Below are 17431 nucleotides of genomic sequence, written 5' to 3'. Positions count from 1 at the left end.
TTCTTTTTTTAAATGCCTTCAACAAGACAACATGCACTTTTTTTCTCACCCTGCTACTTATTTTTTGGTTTGTTTATAACAGGAAAACATTTGAAGGATGACTCAGGGAAGGTAACAGCCATAAAAACAAATAATGCATGTAGCGCTCCACATCTAACCCCAAATGGACTTGATGGGTTCTATATAGCAGCTTTCTATTTTTGAATACTCCTATCGGAATCCTGAGTGTTTGATAGCAGTCGTCTGGGAAAGGGCGGATGTAGCAGCGGGTAGTGTGGTCGTGTCTGACACTGTCTTTAGAAACAATTCCCAAGAAGATGTAGCCGGAGCAGACACTTAAGTGTAACAGGGAAACGCTAGTCAACAATGCCTAGTATTTAGCCTCATCTAACAGTTGGAACAAACTAGATACAGGAGATGTTGTTGTCAGTGTTATTTGACAACGGGTGTTATTTGGTGAATCCCAAATCTCCTCTCTCATCTCACACCCTGCTCCTGGGCGTCTCTCACATGTGGTAGGCAGTCATGCGTGGCCCAAGTTGTGTGAATATTTAGGCGGCGGCAGCAGATTCCTTGCGATTGTGGGCGTGTGCAAATACGGCTATTTATGCCTCAGTAGTCCATGTATGCGTGCATGCAGAAACATGGATTTTAACGTAATCCTGTGCCCATTTGGCACAAATACATTTTGGCCACATTTGGCATCTCAAATTTTAAGCATGTTTGGCTTTTTCTTGGGCTGTTTTGCATGTTTTGTCTGAGTGTTTTTTCCGTGTACCACCACAGAATGGCTCACGAAGTAAAGTGTGATGATAACCACAAAACAGGAAATCGAATCACTAGCCACGTTTACATGGACCCAAATATTCCAATTCCATTTGGGTTAATTGCACTGCATTAAACGGAAAGAATGTAACCTTTGCATACACCTCATTCCGGAAGAAAAGTGCCAATCCGAATGAATGTCTAATCAGATTCACAGGGTTGGAATATTCCTTTCCCCAATCCGATTGAGGTGTCTTACAAATTTCCCCACTGAGGGACGAATAAAGGCATATCTTAATCTTGTACCCGCTCAAATGGAAAGTTGTCAGACTGCATTCTTCTTCGTGGTGTTTTTCTTCTTCTGTTGTTTATTGGCGGTTGGCAAGCAGCTTTCGTGTACATCACCGCCATCTGTGGAACAGAATCTAAACCCTTCTATACGCCATCCGCAAGTCCAGTTTTATTAAAAAAGAAAATACATATCTATATAAAACATGTGCCGGGCTTAATTATAAAATATTAGCAAGATTGAACTTTATTTTTCCCTGTTCCCGGGTGCGTTCTTTCAGCGAATGCTGAGATATGACGTAACACGCAGCTCGAGACGTTCTTCGATTTAAAAAAAAAATGGAGGCGAGCAATCGGCACTGGACTGCTGCAGAAAGTTTGTTTTTGATTCAAACTAAATTTCAACGCACGGCAAACAAAAAAATGGCAATACGGAGTTATTCCAACAAGTGAAAGAAAAACTCAAGGAAGTCGGTATCACCTGATGTTGGTGTTTACGCTTTACTGCGCATGCCCCATTGACTATTCTGGTTGATTATAGCGGCACATGTAGACACGCGATTGGAATATTCTTTTCCATGTAGACCATTGTTTTCGGAAAGGTCATTCGGAAAGAGAAAAACTCCTCATGTAGACGTGGCTACCATGGCTTAAAAGCCAATCATCATGAGCCACTAACAGCTTTGGCCTTTTCTTTGGCTTTCTTGTGTTATTCCACCACAGAAGGTCACCAGGGAGGACTAGTTAAGGGAACTGGGATGATTACCAGAGAACAGGAAGTTGGAAAACATTGTGTGTTTTGCTTTTTCTTTGGATTTTTTGTGTTCTGTGATTTGGTGCTACCACAAAAGGGAAGAACCAGAATCATTGAGCAGATTCCACGGTACTTTATTACCTGCTATCAAGAGTTCAGTCATGTTTTTTAAGCATTATATTGTCCTACTTTTTCCAAATTCCCATCAGAAATCTTCATTTCAAGAGAAAAATGCAGTCTTAGACCATCCCGGATATGGGATTACAGAGGAATTCCGGCCCTTTCGAGGCAAGGCATGACTGTCATATCTCCCCCTTTTCTTCCCAAGATGTTGACTACTAGCAGCAATATTGTAAAAACCAAAAAAAAAAACATACATACATAGACAAACAGTCTTGAAGTACCCCTGCTGTGGACACAGCGGGGGTACTCTTATTTGACTAAAGCCTACACCCTCCTTTATGCTCTAAAGAAAGTGTCTCTGTCAACCCAAGCCCTGAACAATGGAGGCCCGGTTTGAGGGTGGTGGTGGTGGTGTGGGGGGGCATGCCTATTTGCATGCAGCTGTTTGCCGTTTCCAGGACCACAAAGGCCAATCAAAGGAAGCTTAATGGGGGATGACAAGCTTCAAGCAACGCCTTTGCACTTCATCTGCGTCAGGCCCCGTCACTCTGTCTACCCTCCAAAACCGTCCCGTTTTTTTTTTCCCAAGACTGATCAAACATTCCACCAGTTGTACCTCCCAGCGTCTTCTATCCTAAGGCAGTTAGGCTTAAAAGGTCGGCCACTCAAAGATGAACCTGGAGATGTGTGTTGGTTGTGGTTCGGTGGACGCAGTCGCCAAGTGGCCAAATCTTGACACATAACCTCCATTATTTCCAGGTTTTAAAAGCACCACGATGCATGAGGAATTTTTCAGATGAACCCATCTGAGCCAATTTCAAGGGCGTTGATAGAAAACAAAATGTGTATTATGAGGGGGGGGATTTTCACCCGTGAATTACGGGCTGTCAACTGAAGAAATAGGGGGGGAAAAACATCCCTGAATGCAACATATTGAGCAGCGTTCCCGACTCTGGCTTTGCTCTCTTGAGCTCAATCGAAGGCTTAGCAGGTCAGGGGGAGGAATCTCCAAAGCCACTTTCCTCACAGTCACTCACTGACCAGAATGCATGATAAGGCTTCATGTCAACAAGGGCAAGAATAAGGATCACAGCCAATTATAGCTAAGGCAAAGTGGTTGCCATGGAGATTAGACAAAACTTCCCTATATAACGTATATCCCGTTCTCTCACTGATTGTGTCATTTAGTGTTAATCTGGAGTGGAGATAACGATTGTCCGGACACTTTTCTTTGATTTTTTTCCGCCTTACACACAAAGGGATTATGTTATGGATTTTTTTTTCTTGCAGTTGCCGTGACAGTTTTTTCTTGCATCTGGGTGACCCTTGTGTCTCTATCCTCGATGGCTCCAAAGTTGAGCAGTCAAACGAAACCTCGGATGAGGGCATCTTGCCTACCTTTACTTTATACGGCGCATGACACCAAAAAAAGTTTGAAAAAAACAAGCTTACCATGTCTCCTTGCTAGTTCTATATGTAATATATTTAATATATGGTATGAATGGCTATATATGCAATAGAGCTTATTATTTACGCACATATTGACCACAATTAGTTTGAAAACTATTTAAAATGTCATAGAAATGTTTCACTGTGTTTTATTTTGGTAAAAAATGCACCGGAATCTATGTGAACAGATAAAAATAGACGTTCACTTTGTTCTTTAATATACGGTAAATGTGGAGTCAATTGACAACAGCTTGTGGCAAGCTAAACCTATGCCATGCCAGCGTGTGTGATCACTCACATTACGACTTTCTGGAATCTTTGTTTCCATCCGCACGACACAGTGGCGGCAGTCCGCACTCCCATGCAGCCCACCACAGATTGAGAAAGTCCTAGGGCAGGGGTCTCAAACTCAATTTACCTGGGGGCTACTGGAGCTAGGGTCTGGGCAAGGCTGGGCTGCATCAGGTTTTCAAAAAGAAAAACAAAAAACGCATTTATTAAAAACAGAAAAATATATAAACTTTTTCAGTGCTTTGGTTCCGATTTTCTACTATAAAAGCTCTGATAAAACATTCCACTGTTCTCAAATATCTTAATTTGTATTTTTCTGCACAAAATAAGATGACAAATAAATAAACAAATCAAGAATAAAGAAAATCAATCAATCAGTAATAAATGAATATAATAATAACAATAATAAAACAGCAAATAATAAAAACTTAAGAAACCACATATAGTTGGTGGGTAGACAAATAATTTTTTTCAGATTAAAATGAACAAAGCATTATTAGAGCCCTTTAGACATGACAAAACATGACTATAGTCACATTTATACTTTTCTTATTTACAACATATTGCGCAACTGCAGGGTCTTGAGACACATGCTAACTCGCAAACTAGAGAGCTAGCGACCTAAATGGTAGCCTTCAAGTTATTTCCTTTAAACTTAAATAGCTAAAAACTTACCACTTCCACACGGATAGGGAGGATAACTATTAACAGTTATTTAACCTTTAACATGAACATTAATCAAACGTAATAATTTTTTTTGTGGGTACATGATACCATACAGCATCCATATCAAACTTGCGCGGGCCGCACTAACATTAAACTTTCATATCAAGGCGGGGGCCTCAAACTAGTGTTCTGCGGGCCACATTTGGTGTTTGAAACCATGTATACATTTTTGACCACAAGCCACAGAGGGCGCCAGAAACATCCTAATCTGACTTCATGACTTCATGACAGCATGACTTGTTGGATTACACATCAACAAGACAGTCATTAATGAAATAGAGAGTATCTGCAGTTTGGCCGAGAAGAGTGGAGGCCACCGAGATAATCAATAGCGGGGCCTCCTTTGACGACAGCATGCCATCTTGCCTTAGAGCTCTGATGGATGTGCCATGTCGCGAATGGACAGCCCGAGAAAAGAGGTCACAAAGCCAGACGATGCACATGCTTTGTGTGTCCTTCCCGTCTGAAAACACCCAATGAATCGCATTCTTTCTGTGCGCTCTTCCTAGCTGCTGTGATAAACCCGTCACTTCCTTCATGAGAAATGGCAGACCCGGCGATCATTAGTGTTTGGCGCTTTCAGCCGTCGACTCCGCGCTGTGTTTTATCAGCCGCCGTTTTGGGCTGATCCTACGAAAGGTTTCAGGTAATTGTGGTTGTTACTGGAATAGATGGAGTGACCCCACAGCCTCCCTCCACGTACTGTTGGGCTGCACCGGTGTTTCCTAATGAGGCGATAAACAGTGGAGCTAAGCAGAATCTGCCAGCCTTGACACCGATCATGTTATTTTAAAGACATGCCCTTTAGCGTGTCAGTATGGAGTAAAATTATGGAACACCCTGAGCAAAGAACTCAATGTACCAATATGAGTTGAAGAAGCAGTTCAATTTATCCTCTCTATCATTATTTAATAGTAATAAAACACATGATGTTCCTTCATGTAACTTGTTAAACATGTCTGAAAGCAAATAAACCATTACCATGTCTATGGAGCCAAAGGAGGAAAAAAAAAATAGTGAGTGAGTGCTGTGATTTCTGCCTTTACAACCGCATATTTTCAACCGTGTACGTTTGGCAAACATCTGTGTTTGTCACAGTGACAGACGGGCATAGAATATCATTAGAGCCGAGGCAGGCACAGCGGGCTGAAATGACTTGCAGACGCAGGGGTCGTCCTTTCAGTGGGAGGAATTTCTAGCCGGAATCACTTCAAACTTTGAGCATTTCAAACAATCCTAATTGCGTCGGGCCCCGACTGTCAAAAGTGTGAGGATAATTAGAGTGAGGGGGCAAAATGAACCTGGGGTGGCGAGTGTTAGTACAATACAAAACTTGGGAAGCCAATGGGGCTTCATAGAAAGGTAAGAGACTGAAAGGAGGGCTAATTAGGAGAGAGCGCAGCAGAAAATACCGACGTCGGCTGCCCCCTCAGGGGCTCGCTATTGCAGCAAACAACGGCGATTATTGACAGTTCATGCAGCTCTCTGCTTGCACATCTTAAATGGAACACATTTGCATGTTCTACTTAGATTTCACCTAATTGTTTTTTTTCAGACTTGCAGACAGCTGCATTTTTAAAACTTTAGATAATTTCAACCCTAGATAATAGATTTTATATTTCTTTCTTCCCCCCCCCCCTCACATTTCCATAGCCACTCTTTCTGAAATGCCGTTTTATTATCCAGACCAGAGAAATACTAAGTAATAGCCCATTGCACGCTAATGTCCTGGAAGGAGGTTCATTTTTTAAATGAAAAAACTCATTTTCCCTCTTAACGCACTTACTTGGCTGCCCTCCCGTCTTCAATTTTCCATGTATGGACTTCTGATCCTGCACGGATAGTCCACCCTTCAATTGACGGCACTGTTAAAAAGATTATTTTACACTCCACTCTTCCGGGATTCAGCCTTTTTCTCTATTTGACTTTGCAGAGGAAGGAAAGCAAAGAAAAACAAACAAGCCTCCATCCTGAGGTCCAAGCTTTAGCTTTGCAATCGATACTGTCCTGAGGGGTGGCCATCTTGATGCACCGTAGACTCGACTTTACGAGGTTACCATTAGTCTCCAGTGGCTTTAACTTTTAGTCAACAAATAAATTGTTGTCTTTTCGTATGCCTGTGTTGCCTTCAGTGACCTCTCCTTCAGAACTGCGGTAAACACGGACGCCTGTTGCCTATTTATTTTACGGCTTGTCACCGCATGATTTGAGGTCGTACTGTGCTGAAGCAGAGGTCGTAAATGATTTGCTCAGAGTTTCCTTTCTGTCTTTGCTGTCGTCAGGGTTCAGCCGTGCCGCCTTGCCTTTTGGTCTGGTCAGGCGGGAGCTTTCGTGCGAAGGATATGCAATCGATCTACGCTGCCCTGGGAGTGATGTCATCATGATCGAGACAGCCAACTACGGGCGGACCGATGACAAAATCTGTGATGCCGACCCGTTCCAGATGGAGAATGTCAACTGCTATCTCCCTGATGCCTACAAGATTATATCACAAAGGTAAAACACATCAACTAGCATCATCCAAATCGGATGCATTTGTTTTTTATTTAATTTTTTAATGTTTCCAAAGCTCCTTTCACAAGAGCCACTTGCTGTTCTATATAAACGGCAAAGCAGTCCACACTAGTATCAGAGCCATTAAGTTGTGAAGAAACACCTTCCACTTTTCCTACTCTGTTGTAGTGAAAGTAATTAAATTATCTGATTGCTAATTACTGTGAAGTTGTGTGAAACTTCGCACCGGATGTAAAAGTGTAAAAGAAGATTCTACAGAGCTCAATGTCGAACAAAAATATATTTTTGCCACAGTAACAGTCAAAAGTTTACAGACACTTTTACATTCCATTGAATTAGAAAGTGTCTCCAAACTTTTGACTGGTCCAACACATGAGTAGTAAGTGTCGGTTTACTATACTCTTTTTTTTATCACATACTACAGTATTAATTGGCCCTGTACCCCAGAAACCGCCCATGAATGATACGGGAAAAGGCCGAAATGATATTGTGTCAAAGCCCAGGGCAGTGATACTGATAAAATATAGAGTTTAACCATGTCCAGTATCAGCCCCCGTAGCTGTCCACTCAGCGCGCGCTGCTCTGGTATCGTGCCCGTGAAACAACCAATCAGAGAACAGCGCACGAGCGTGAGCACACAGCGTTTGTTTTGCTGCCATGTTCTGTCAACATGTCAGCGGTTGACACTCCCGGCGAAAGACAAATAGGGAAAATAGCAAATACAATATTAGAAATGGAACGTTTTATCACCAATAATGAGGAGGACACTCTTGAAATGATCGAAAAATCTAAAAATGCAAATACAAGTCGGAAAACCAAGGGAAAACCAATTGTGTATACACTGTTTAGATATAATACATGTAATAAACTGAACATTTTGTGGAAACAAAATGGTCTTTTGATTAATTAGTACGTGATAATAAGCTCATGATTAAATAGTATGTGATAATAAGATCATCACATGGTTTGTCTGGTATCAGGCCCAGTATCATGCCCCCGCGTGTATACGTGTGTATACCTATAAGTATACTCTTTCAAACTGTTGAGTATTCCACCTCTGTAAGGGCTCTGGAAACAGGTGAAATATTATGATTTGGTTGTGTGAAAGGGCTTTTCTTCCTGTTACTCACGCACACCAGTGACCTGGAGTAATGCAGCTGTGAGTTATGATAATGAAGATAATTAAGTTAAATGTGATCGATGCGTCATCAAACGATTTCCAAGCATCTACCAGTTGTTATATTTGGCCATGAATAGATCTTACATTGCGGGTCTTCTTGTATTGAGGTCAATACGGCACATAGCGGTTATCAATGACCAATGGTTTTTACTTCATAAAGATAGCATTTCCTGCAAAAAAACAAAACGCCTGTTCATTCATGACAGGCAGAAATTGACATCCCTTTGCCGTAGCCACTTTTCACACCCGCCGCGTGTTGTCGCCACCACCGTTGAGTGATAATTGTGGTGCTAACACAGACTGTGAGTCAGCCAAAGCACCCTCCTAATTCCCTATCTGGGGCGCTGGGCTTGCTTTGTTGTACACTTGTACTGCATTGAAGTGACTTTGCCTCAGGTAGGAAGCAATACTCATCATTCCGCCTTTCATCCCAGTCAGCCTCTCTCATGTTGCCTCGCTGTCAAACGATGGTGCGGCAACTCTCCAGCTGGCCTCCAGAGGTGTGTATTTTTTAAAGGGCACCGGGTGAAATATTCACAAATAGAAGCTGAACTTTGCTGCTCACTATCTACTGTACCCTCCTGCCCCTTTTCAGCTTGCCCACCCACTATCTTCCACGGCTCGCCCGCTTTATTTACTCCCACAAGATGCCCCAGCAGAGCTTGGGAATAGGCTGGGGCATTGGCGTCTCACCCTGTCGTTCTAAATTTACATTGAGCGTCCCGGCAGCCTTGCACAGTAGCGCGCTTCTAACAGCGTCCGTGCCCCTCAGGTCAGCTGCATCCTGCCACGCTGCACACCTCATCTGTTGACAAGTTAAACTCTCACTCGCCAAGGAAGCCGCACTTCAAAAATAATCTCCGGCGAAGGTTCCCTTGAGAGCGAGAAAAAAGGCTTTGAGAAGAGCCGTAACCACAAAGCCCTATCCAGAATTATCCTAATGATTGGGATCAAGGGGAGCGGGCTCCTGACTGTAATTGAAGCTGATGTGATAACGACAGCCCAAAGGCTTTGTCCGACTTCAGTCAGTCCCTCAAGTTTCAAAAACAAATTTGAAATACATCACATTAAGACACAGATAATATTGGGAAAACAACACTTGACAATAGCGCCACGAGGCGATTAACAAAGTCACCGTGTAAGATTAGGGAGTACAGAAACAATGGGAAGTCTGCATAAAAATGCAGTTTAGTTAGGCTTCAGAATATTCATCAAAGCCCTATTTTGTGCAAATGATGCATGCAGGCCTTAATATTAGTTGGGCTGCTTGTAAAAAATGTAATCCAAGATGCTGGTTGACTTCTGAGTTGTTCCAATTTCAAAGCAGTTTTGTTAAACGATGAGTTTCAGAGAATAGGTCTTTGTGATGTCACAGTGTGCCGACAGCAAGCACAAGCTGTAGGTTCCCCCACCCCCCACGGAAACACCCACCAAATAACAATTTTATGTTAGTAAGCGGTTGTCTGTGTAGCATTATAGAGTGTGCATACAGGGAGTGGGAACAAAATTCCAAGCTCACCGGTGCATGGAGTTGCTAATAGCCTTTTCCCACCACCAGTCAGTGGTCTACCTGAGTTTTTTTTTAACACAGGTAGTCCCACAAAAAACTACCAATAGCTCCTAAGTACTTTTCAAATAGCTCTCCAAACTGTTTATTCAATTAATACGACCTCTAATACCAACAGAATTAGAAAGTGGGGTTCGGCAGTAGTCCGGAAGTCTTCAGGAACGCTTGGGAGTGTGTGAACCAGGCGTGTGACCACCAAAGTTCAGCTTTGAATTGTGACAAATATGGACACATTTGTTGAGTCTGTTCGACTTTTGGTATCATATGCTAGCCTGCGGTGGTGTTCATATCATTTTTGATTACAAAAAAAAAAAGTAGTTTTCAGCCGACGAAGGACAGTGTCTTTTTAAGGGGACGTATTATGCTCATTTTTGGCCCCCTGCACTCCTATAAAGCAGCTACACATGATAACTCACACAGAAATGTTTCTAGATCTTCCAGAATCTACACCTATTCCCACTGTATTTAAATTAATTACCAAAATGCTCTGTTTTAATTTATTTCGTGGTGGTACAGATAAAAAACTAAAAGCAAGCAAAAAGAAAGCAAATTCTGCCTTTTGATGCTCACTGAGCTCAAGTCTTATAAGAGTAGCTGAAGTCACATGTGTTTGATTGGGTTCTGACTGGGGCCCAATCACGTTTTTCCATACCAAACTTATCCAAGTATCCCTTCTATGGACCTTGCTTTGTCCTCCGGGAAGAGAAAAAGGGCCTTCCCTAAGCTGTTCAAAATCTCTTTTAAAGATCAATCGGCAAGACTTAGCAAGCAGCGTTATAGGGAGTGGAGATGTAGCGGGTTCCTCCAGCTGCTTAAAGGGAGGCAACATTTGAACATAGTGCAAGTATTACATCACGCCTCTTCCTGCTTTGATGTCACTGACTCAAAATTGTCAGCCGCTTCTTGAGACTGTATTTGTTTACGTTTTTTTCAGTTTTTATACGGTTAAATTTAATTTTTTTTTTTAGAAATGTTGTTTTTTTGGACAATCTGTTCTTGAAAACCACTGTTGGGAACCTATACTCGTCAATGGTTGTATATGTTTTGATTTAAAAAAAAAAAAAAAAAAAGGAATATCCATAATATGGGGCAAAAATGCTGTTTATAGGCCTATGGGCTCCTGCGATATTTACAGGCACACATGATGACCTGATCAAACCGTGTCGTGAAGTGTGTATTAAGCATGGGTGGCGTTATGTCTGTAGTTTGGAATTAATTCCAAGGGTCTTCTAGAGATATTGAATTTGCCACTTCCAATGACTACAAAACCTCCATTGGATCCCCACTCGCTATAAAAGATTCATTGACTGATTTACAGCCATGGATGCCACACCTGTATGAAATACAAAATTCCATACAGCCTAATTTATCATTTTTTGCTAAAAATATTGACGTGTTTGGCATGCCAATATATATATATATTTTTTACCATGACTGAAGAAATGTATTTTTTTTCCACCACTAAAATGATCCACCAGCCCAAATAAGGTGCTTTTATGCTGTCTGGTATTTGCCTCTGTTCTGTGGCCACCTATTCTCTGACCCAGTAATAAATGCGTGAATAAATCTTTCTGCCTGGTCAAAGCTGGAGGGAATAGCCAATATTGGGAAATGTGTTTCTGCCATGAAAATGAGCTCAGTGCAATAATAGACACATGCAATCACATGCAACGGCCACAACTCAACTGCCCTTTTGAATCTAAGTAGGAAGCTCTAAAAGATCTGCTTCAACAAAAGCCAGAGTGGATTTTTAACACGTGAAAGGAGCTCTTCACGTCTTCAAGCATGGTAGGAATCATGTTTTTCACTGCTCCACAGCGTTAAACAGGGCACTTCAGCTGACTAGGTCACCTTTTTCAAATAGCTAAGTAGGTATTTACGTATATACATATATGAAATTCCATATATACTATGTTAATCTCCAAACGCCGACATTTTTTGCAGAAATCAGTCAGAGCAGGGCAGCTGATGTTATTATGTCAACAAATAAAACCATCAGGATATTTATGCTGCTGGACCTATTATGGTCATTTTTCTGCCCTTTTTTATTGAGTTATGGACTTCCATAGAGCAGTTACACACAATGACCCACATAGAAAGCTTTCTAGATCTTCCACAATCTGCACCTATTCCAGCTGTATTTCTTTGGATATCCAAAATGGTCTGTTTTAATTTATTCCACCCATGGCCCGCCTCCAGGCACGCTCACTCTGCTGTGATTGGTTACACTCCCAAGAATTCCCAAAGACTTCTGGACTACTGCCAAACCCCACTTTTGTATTGGAGTTGATAATAAATGAATATATCCGTTTGGAGAGCAACTTGAAAAGTGTTTAAGAGCTACTGGTAGCCAAGGAGAGTATACAATAATAGAAATAACTCTGCACCCGTTTCCGTATTATACCATGGGTGGGTTTGGCCGCCATGATAGAGAGCAGAATCCAGAAAATATGCATTGGAAACATGCTCTCAGCACACTTCTCAGCCGATAATTGCTCAAATAGTCGCTCCGAAAGGCCAGATTTGTCATTTTTCATGTTCCCCAGAAGCAAGCTGTCGTACCCGTCATGCACATAATGTGTGTCTTTGGATGCGTGAGTGTGTGGCCCGCGGATGTTTCACCCCGTCAGGTGCCCAATGTTGGTGCTCAGTTCGCGGGGTGTCATTGCGATAAAACATTATTTGCCCAGACAGGAGAAACAAACAACAGGTATCCGTGAAGAAATAATGGCAGGTCAGAGCGTCCCGCTGCAGCAATCTCTTAGGAGAAGTTGTTGTCACAACACGACCTTGGTTAGATTAAGTATATTGTTTGGGTTGTTTGGGTTAGTGCAAGTAGCCACATTTCAATAGAGCGGGCTACTCTCTGTGTCCATTCTGGTCTCCCAATCGATCCATCTGCCTTTGCAAAGTCAAAAACTTCTCCAAGAGCGTATCCTTGTTGTGATTCGCTTTACCCACCATATCTGTGGGCCAAGTCCATACGCTGCCGTCATCTTATGAATTATGTGATACACCAGAGCAGTGCCCAATCCAATCAGCAACAGACTTGTTATCATGGTTCAGAATAGGTAGACATCTTCGATGTCCTCCACGGAAAGAATCGCCAGGCATCACGTACACGGCGGTGAACGTTCCGTCAGGGCAGACGGGTTCCCCCGAACCCGAGCTTCTCAACGAGAAGATTTTGTTAATTACATGGAGAAACCAGTTAATCAATTCCATAATTTAGGTTTTAGAGAACAGTGCAGAGAGAGGCTCTTAAAAGTACGAGACGGGATTAAACGAGACGTAAGATGAAAAGCAGGGAAGATTATGGAGGAGAGGGTAAAGATATGACCGCCTTCGTTGAGAGCCAACACGTGTTCATGTTTCACATAAGGATTGTGGATGTTGGGCAAAATTCCAAAGAGAATTCAATTAATAACATCTTTTTAATTGTATATATTTATTTTTTTGTACTACTCGTTCCCATTCAACACATGCAGTAAACCTATGTCTTTTGCATGGATGCCTTTACACTGAAGGGATAAGCATGTTTTGCTATATACATTATGATGGGAAAAATGTCATACTGTTGCTTCGACCTATTCTTCTTCTTCTTTCTCTTTGTTTTTTTTCCCTTCAGGGGTCACCACAGCAAATCAATCTTCTCCATCCAACCCTGTCTTCTCACACCAACTACCCTCATGTCCTCCTTCACTACATCATAAACCTACTCTTTGGTCTTCCTCTACGCCTCCTACCTGGCAGCATCCTTCTACCAATATATTCACTATCTCTCCTCTGGACATGTCCCAACCATCTCAGTCTGGCCTCTCTGACTTTATCTCCAAGGCCTCTAACATGTAATGTCCCTCTGAAGTACTTGTTCCTAATCCTATCCATCCTGGTCACTCCCAATGAGATCCTCAGCATCCTCATCTCTGCTACCTCCAGTTCTGCTTCCTATCTTTTCCTCAGCGGCACTGTCTCTAGACCAAACAACATGGCTGCTCTCACCACAGTTTTGTATACCTTTCCTTTCATTTTAGCTGAAACTCTTCTATCACACATCACACCCGACACTTTTCTCCACCCGTTCCATCCTGCCTGCACACGCTTCTTCACCTCCTTTTCACAACCTCCATTGTTCTGAATTTTTGACCCCAAGTACTTAAAATTCTCCACCTTCAGTATCTCTTTTCCCTGTAACCTCACTCTTCCACTTGGGTCCCTCTCATTCACACACACTTATTCCGTCTTGCTGAGGCTAATCTTCATTTCTCTCCTTTCCAGGGCAAAACTCCACTCTTCTAGCATTTCCTCCACCTGTTCCCTACTCTCATTACAAATCACAATGTCATCTGCAAACATCGTAGTCCATGCAGATTCTTGTCTAATCTCATCTGTTAGCCTGTCCATCACCATAGCAAACAAGAAGGGGGTCAGAGCTGATCCATGATGCAGTCCCACCTCCAGCTTGACCTCTTCTGTCACACCTACATCTTACCGCTGTCTTACAGTCCTCATACATGTCCTGCACCACTCTAGGCACCCTGTCATAGGCTTTCTCCAGATCTACAAAGACACAATGCAGTTCCTTCTGACCTTCTCTGTACTCCTCTATGAATATTCTTAAAGCAAATACTGCATCTGTAGTACTCCTCTTTGGCATGAAACCATACTGCTGCTCACAATTGCTAATTTCTGCCCTTATTCTAGCTTCAACTACTCGTTCCCATAACTTCCTTGTATGGATCATGAGCTTTATACCTCTGTAGTTGCCACGGCTCTGCACATCACCTTTGTTCTTAAAAATGGGCACCAACACACTTCTCCTCCATTCCTGAGGCATCTTCTCACCACCTAAGATCCTATTGAACAACCCAGTCATGAACCCTACTGCAATCTCTCCTAGACACTTCCATACCTCCACAGGTATACCATCAGGACCAAGTGCCTTCCCACTCTTCATCCTTTTCAATGCTCTTCTCACTTTCCCTTTACCAATCTTTGCTACTTCCTGGTCCACAGCAGACACCTCTTCCACTCTTCTTCTCTCTCGTTTTCCTCATTCATCAACTCTTTAAAATACTCTTTCCATCTTCCCATCACACTATTGGCATCTGTCAGTACACTTCCATTCTTATTCTTGACCACTTTAACCTGCTGCACGTCATTCCGATCTCTGTCTCTCTGCCTTGAGATCCATCTCTCCCTCCTTACTGTTCAACCCAGCATCCAAGTCATCATAGACCTCTTGTTTGGCCTTTGCCACCTCTACTTCACCTTACCATTCATCTCTCTGTACTCCTGTCTACTCTCTTCATCTTAAACATGTCCTGTAAATCTAATACGTTTGTGATGGTGTCAGTTTGACTGTGGGATTGCCTGTTTCAGTTTTTTTTCCACCATCATTGTTTGTTTAGAGTTTGATATGTGTCCTTTGCAGGCGGAGATGACCTTGCTTTCTTCATGATACATGATTGGTGGCATGTGTGTGAAGATGCATGATTAGGTCAATGCTTGCATGGAAGACTCTGTCGAATGGGGGCTAGGGATAGACGGGGTTGATGTATGCTGAGTTTTGAAATTGCCCTTCTGTATTGCCATCTCTGTTCTTTGCTACTGATGAAAAGTACGCAGTTCTCTTTCTAATAAACTTCCACACCTGTTTATATGTTACTTTTATGTGCATCCGATGAATAAAGGTCAGCAGCTGGCTCTTTGTTGATGGTTGTTGTGCAAAACAATCCCACTGTGAATCGTCACAAGGCCCACTTGAATTACTAATGGGTCTTTAAATGTCCCACCCAATGTTTAAATGTATGGTCCAGCTTGCATGTCGGCTGGTGGCCCCCTGAAACATTTATCCCAGCCTTTCAAATTATGTCCAGTGTCCCATTCTGGTGCTACTTTTCTTCATGTGTGCCTCAGTCACTGCTCACATTATTCCTTTCCCTCAAGTGAACTTGTTTGAAGTGCAAACTGGGTCCACGGCTGTTCTTTATTGTGCATTATTATTATTATTCCACCCCTTAACTTGAACTTCATATGAACTCAGAAATATTTTGCCCCCGAAAAAAGAAGGCAAACGTTTGCATTTTGCCTAGCACGCTGTTAATTCACAGAGGCACCGTGTTTCCAATGTAAAGCTGGCTTAAAGAATCTTTCCCATTGATGTGTTTTGTTGTACACAAGCACAGGAAGCAGCTCTTCATCCAGCAGAGGCCAACGTCGCTGTCTGTTACATGTCACAGACACCTGCCGTGTCTATCTTTTAATGAATGCCTTCCCTCTCTTTAGTGCTGCAAAGATGCCCGTTGGAGGAATATGTCATTGTTAATACCTGACATGCCTTCAGTTACTCATATACGTATCTCCATGCATGCACATATGACAGTCCTTCACGGATTCCTTATGCATAATCTTAAAGCTGCTAATCAATGCAGACTAATGTTGCTCTGGGTGCTGATGAAATCTCTGGTCAATCTCTCTTTTCCCCCCCTCCTCTAGGTGCAACAACCGTACGCAGTGTGTGGTTGTCACTGGCTCCGATGTCTTTCCTGACCCATGTCCTGGCACCTACAAGTACTTAGAGGTCCAGTATGAGTGTGTTCCCTATAGTAAGTATCACCACGCTGAACCTATACTGTGTAAATGGTCATTGTCATGGTTATGTGTTTGTTTGAGAACATGCTTAAAGTTACATCAAGGAATATCACATGTTTACAGTTTCACAATTTAACCTGTCTGAAAAGGAGTAGGAAGAAGCAGAGCTCATTAATTTTTTTGAGTAAGAAATTTATTGCAAACAAACATTAAAGTCAAATGGGCTGTTTCGCAGCTGACCAAAAGTTCAAATATATATGCATAAATATATGCAAAAATGTAGATTCAATGTCAGCTTTTGTCAAGTTTTTACACTGCCATGATCTCTCTTTGAATATGGTCGGATTGTGGAGCTGCATAAGCAAGGCTTCTCACAGCTCACCATTAAAACTTGTTAAAAGGTCCTGAGGGTTGTGGAACAAAAAAAGCACATACAAAATCTAGACGATCTAAACAATCACTCATATCACTCTCATATCCATTTGAAACTAGATTAGCGATTAGAGCAACGCAACAAGTCAACAGTAATTATGGAGCTCCATGTAAATGTTCCTGTTCACTAATGATTGGAAGCGGCTGCAACAGCAAAATAATGCATTGCAATAGAAGCCGCAAGCGCCTTGTTCTACACACTGCTATTGCATGACATACCACGCCTGATCCACAGCACATGAACACAATTTATGTGTTAGGGCTTGGCTTCAACATGCACACATAAAAAAAAGCTGCACAGTGGTGATGTAATTTGATTGCAATTGTTGGCAACGTGTCTCTGTCTTGCTGAGGGACGTTTGTGACAAAATGGACTGTACAACGAGGGAAAAACTCTCTGTTATAGCATTATTTTTTAATTAATGTTTCTACATTTTAATTATGTGTATATGTGTGTGTATAACTATAGAGTATACTGTATACACTCATGGGAAAAAAATATTAGACCACCCTTGTTTTTCCACTTTATTTGTTCATGTTAATGCCTGGTAAAACTTTTTTTACTTCATCATAACCAAAATCACATATTTGTACATGAATAACTATAACATTGTACGCCCCCAAACATGTAACTCTTGTTGTCATCGGTCTATCTTTCTATTATAAAACAACTGTACCTTTTAGTTGTACCAGACATTAAAACTGAAGAAACAAAGTGGTCTAATAATCCAGTAAATAGGCTTTTGTC

The 17431-nt window shown here is 42.0% G+C and overlaps 1 protein-coding gene across 12 annotated transcripts in view; it reads left to right on the top strand.

The window, feature by feature from the left end:
* LOC131124836 (adhesion G protein-coupled receptor L2-like) overlaps positions 1 to 17431 on the top strand; it is a 111109-nt gene that overhangs the window by 37241 nt on the left and 56437 nt on the right. For all 12 annotated transcript variants that reach the window (XM_058065680.1, XM_058065686.1, XM_058065681.1 and 9 more), the window contains exons 3-4: positions 6679 to 6892; positions 16156 to 16265. In XM_058065680.1, the coding sequence (XP_057921663.1) occupies positions 6679 to 6892; positions 16156 to 16265 (324 nt within the window). The remainder of the gene's footprint in view (positions 1 to 6678; positions 6893 to 16155; positions 16266 to 17431) is intronic.

The sequence above is a fragment of the Doryrhamphus excisus genome, chromosome 3, assembly GCF_030265055.1.
Source record: "Doryrhamphus excisus isolate RoL2022-K1 chromosome 3, RoL_Dexc_1.0, whole genome shotgun sequence".
In the NCBI taxonomy this organism is placed as follows: Eukaryota; Metazoa; Chordata; class Actinopteri; order Syngnathiformes; family Syngnathidae; genus Doryrhamphus; species Doryrhamphus excisus.
Note: the sequence above shows the minus strand (reverse complement) of the source record. Positions and strands in the feature narration are given on the sequence as shown.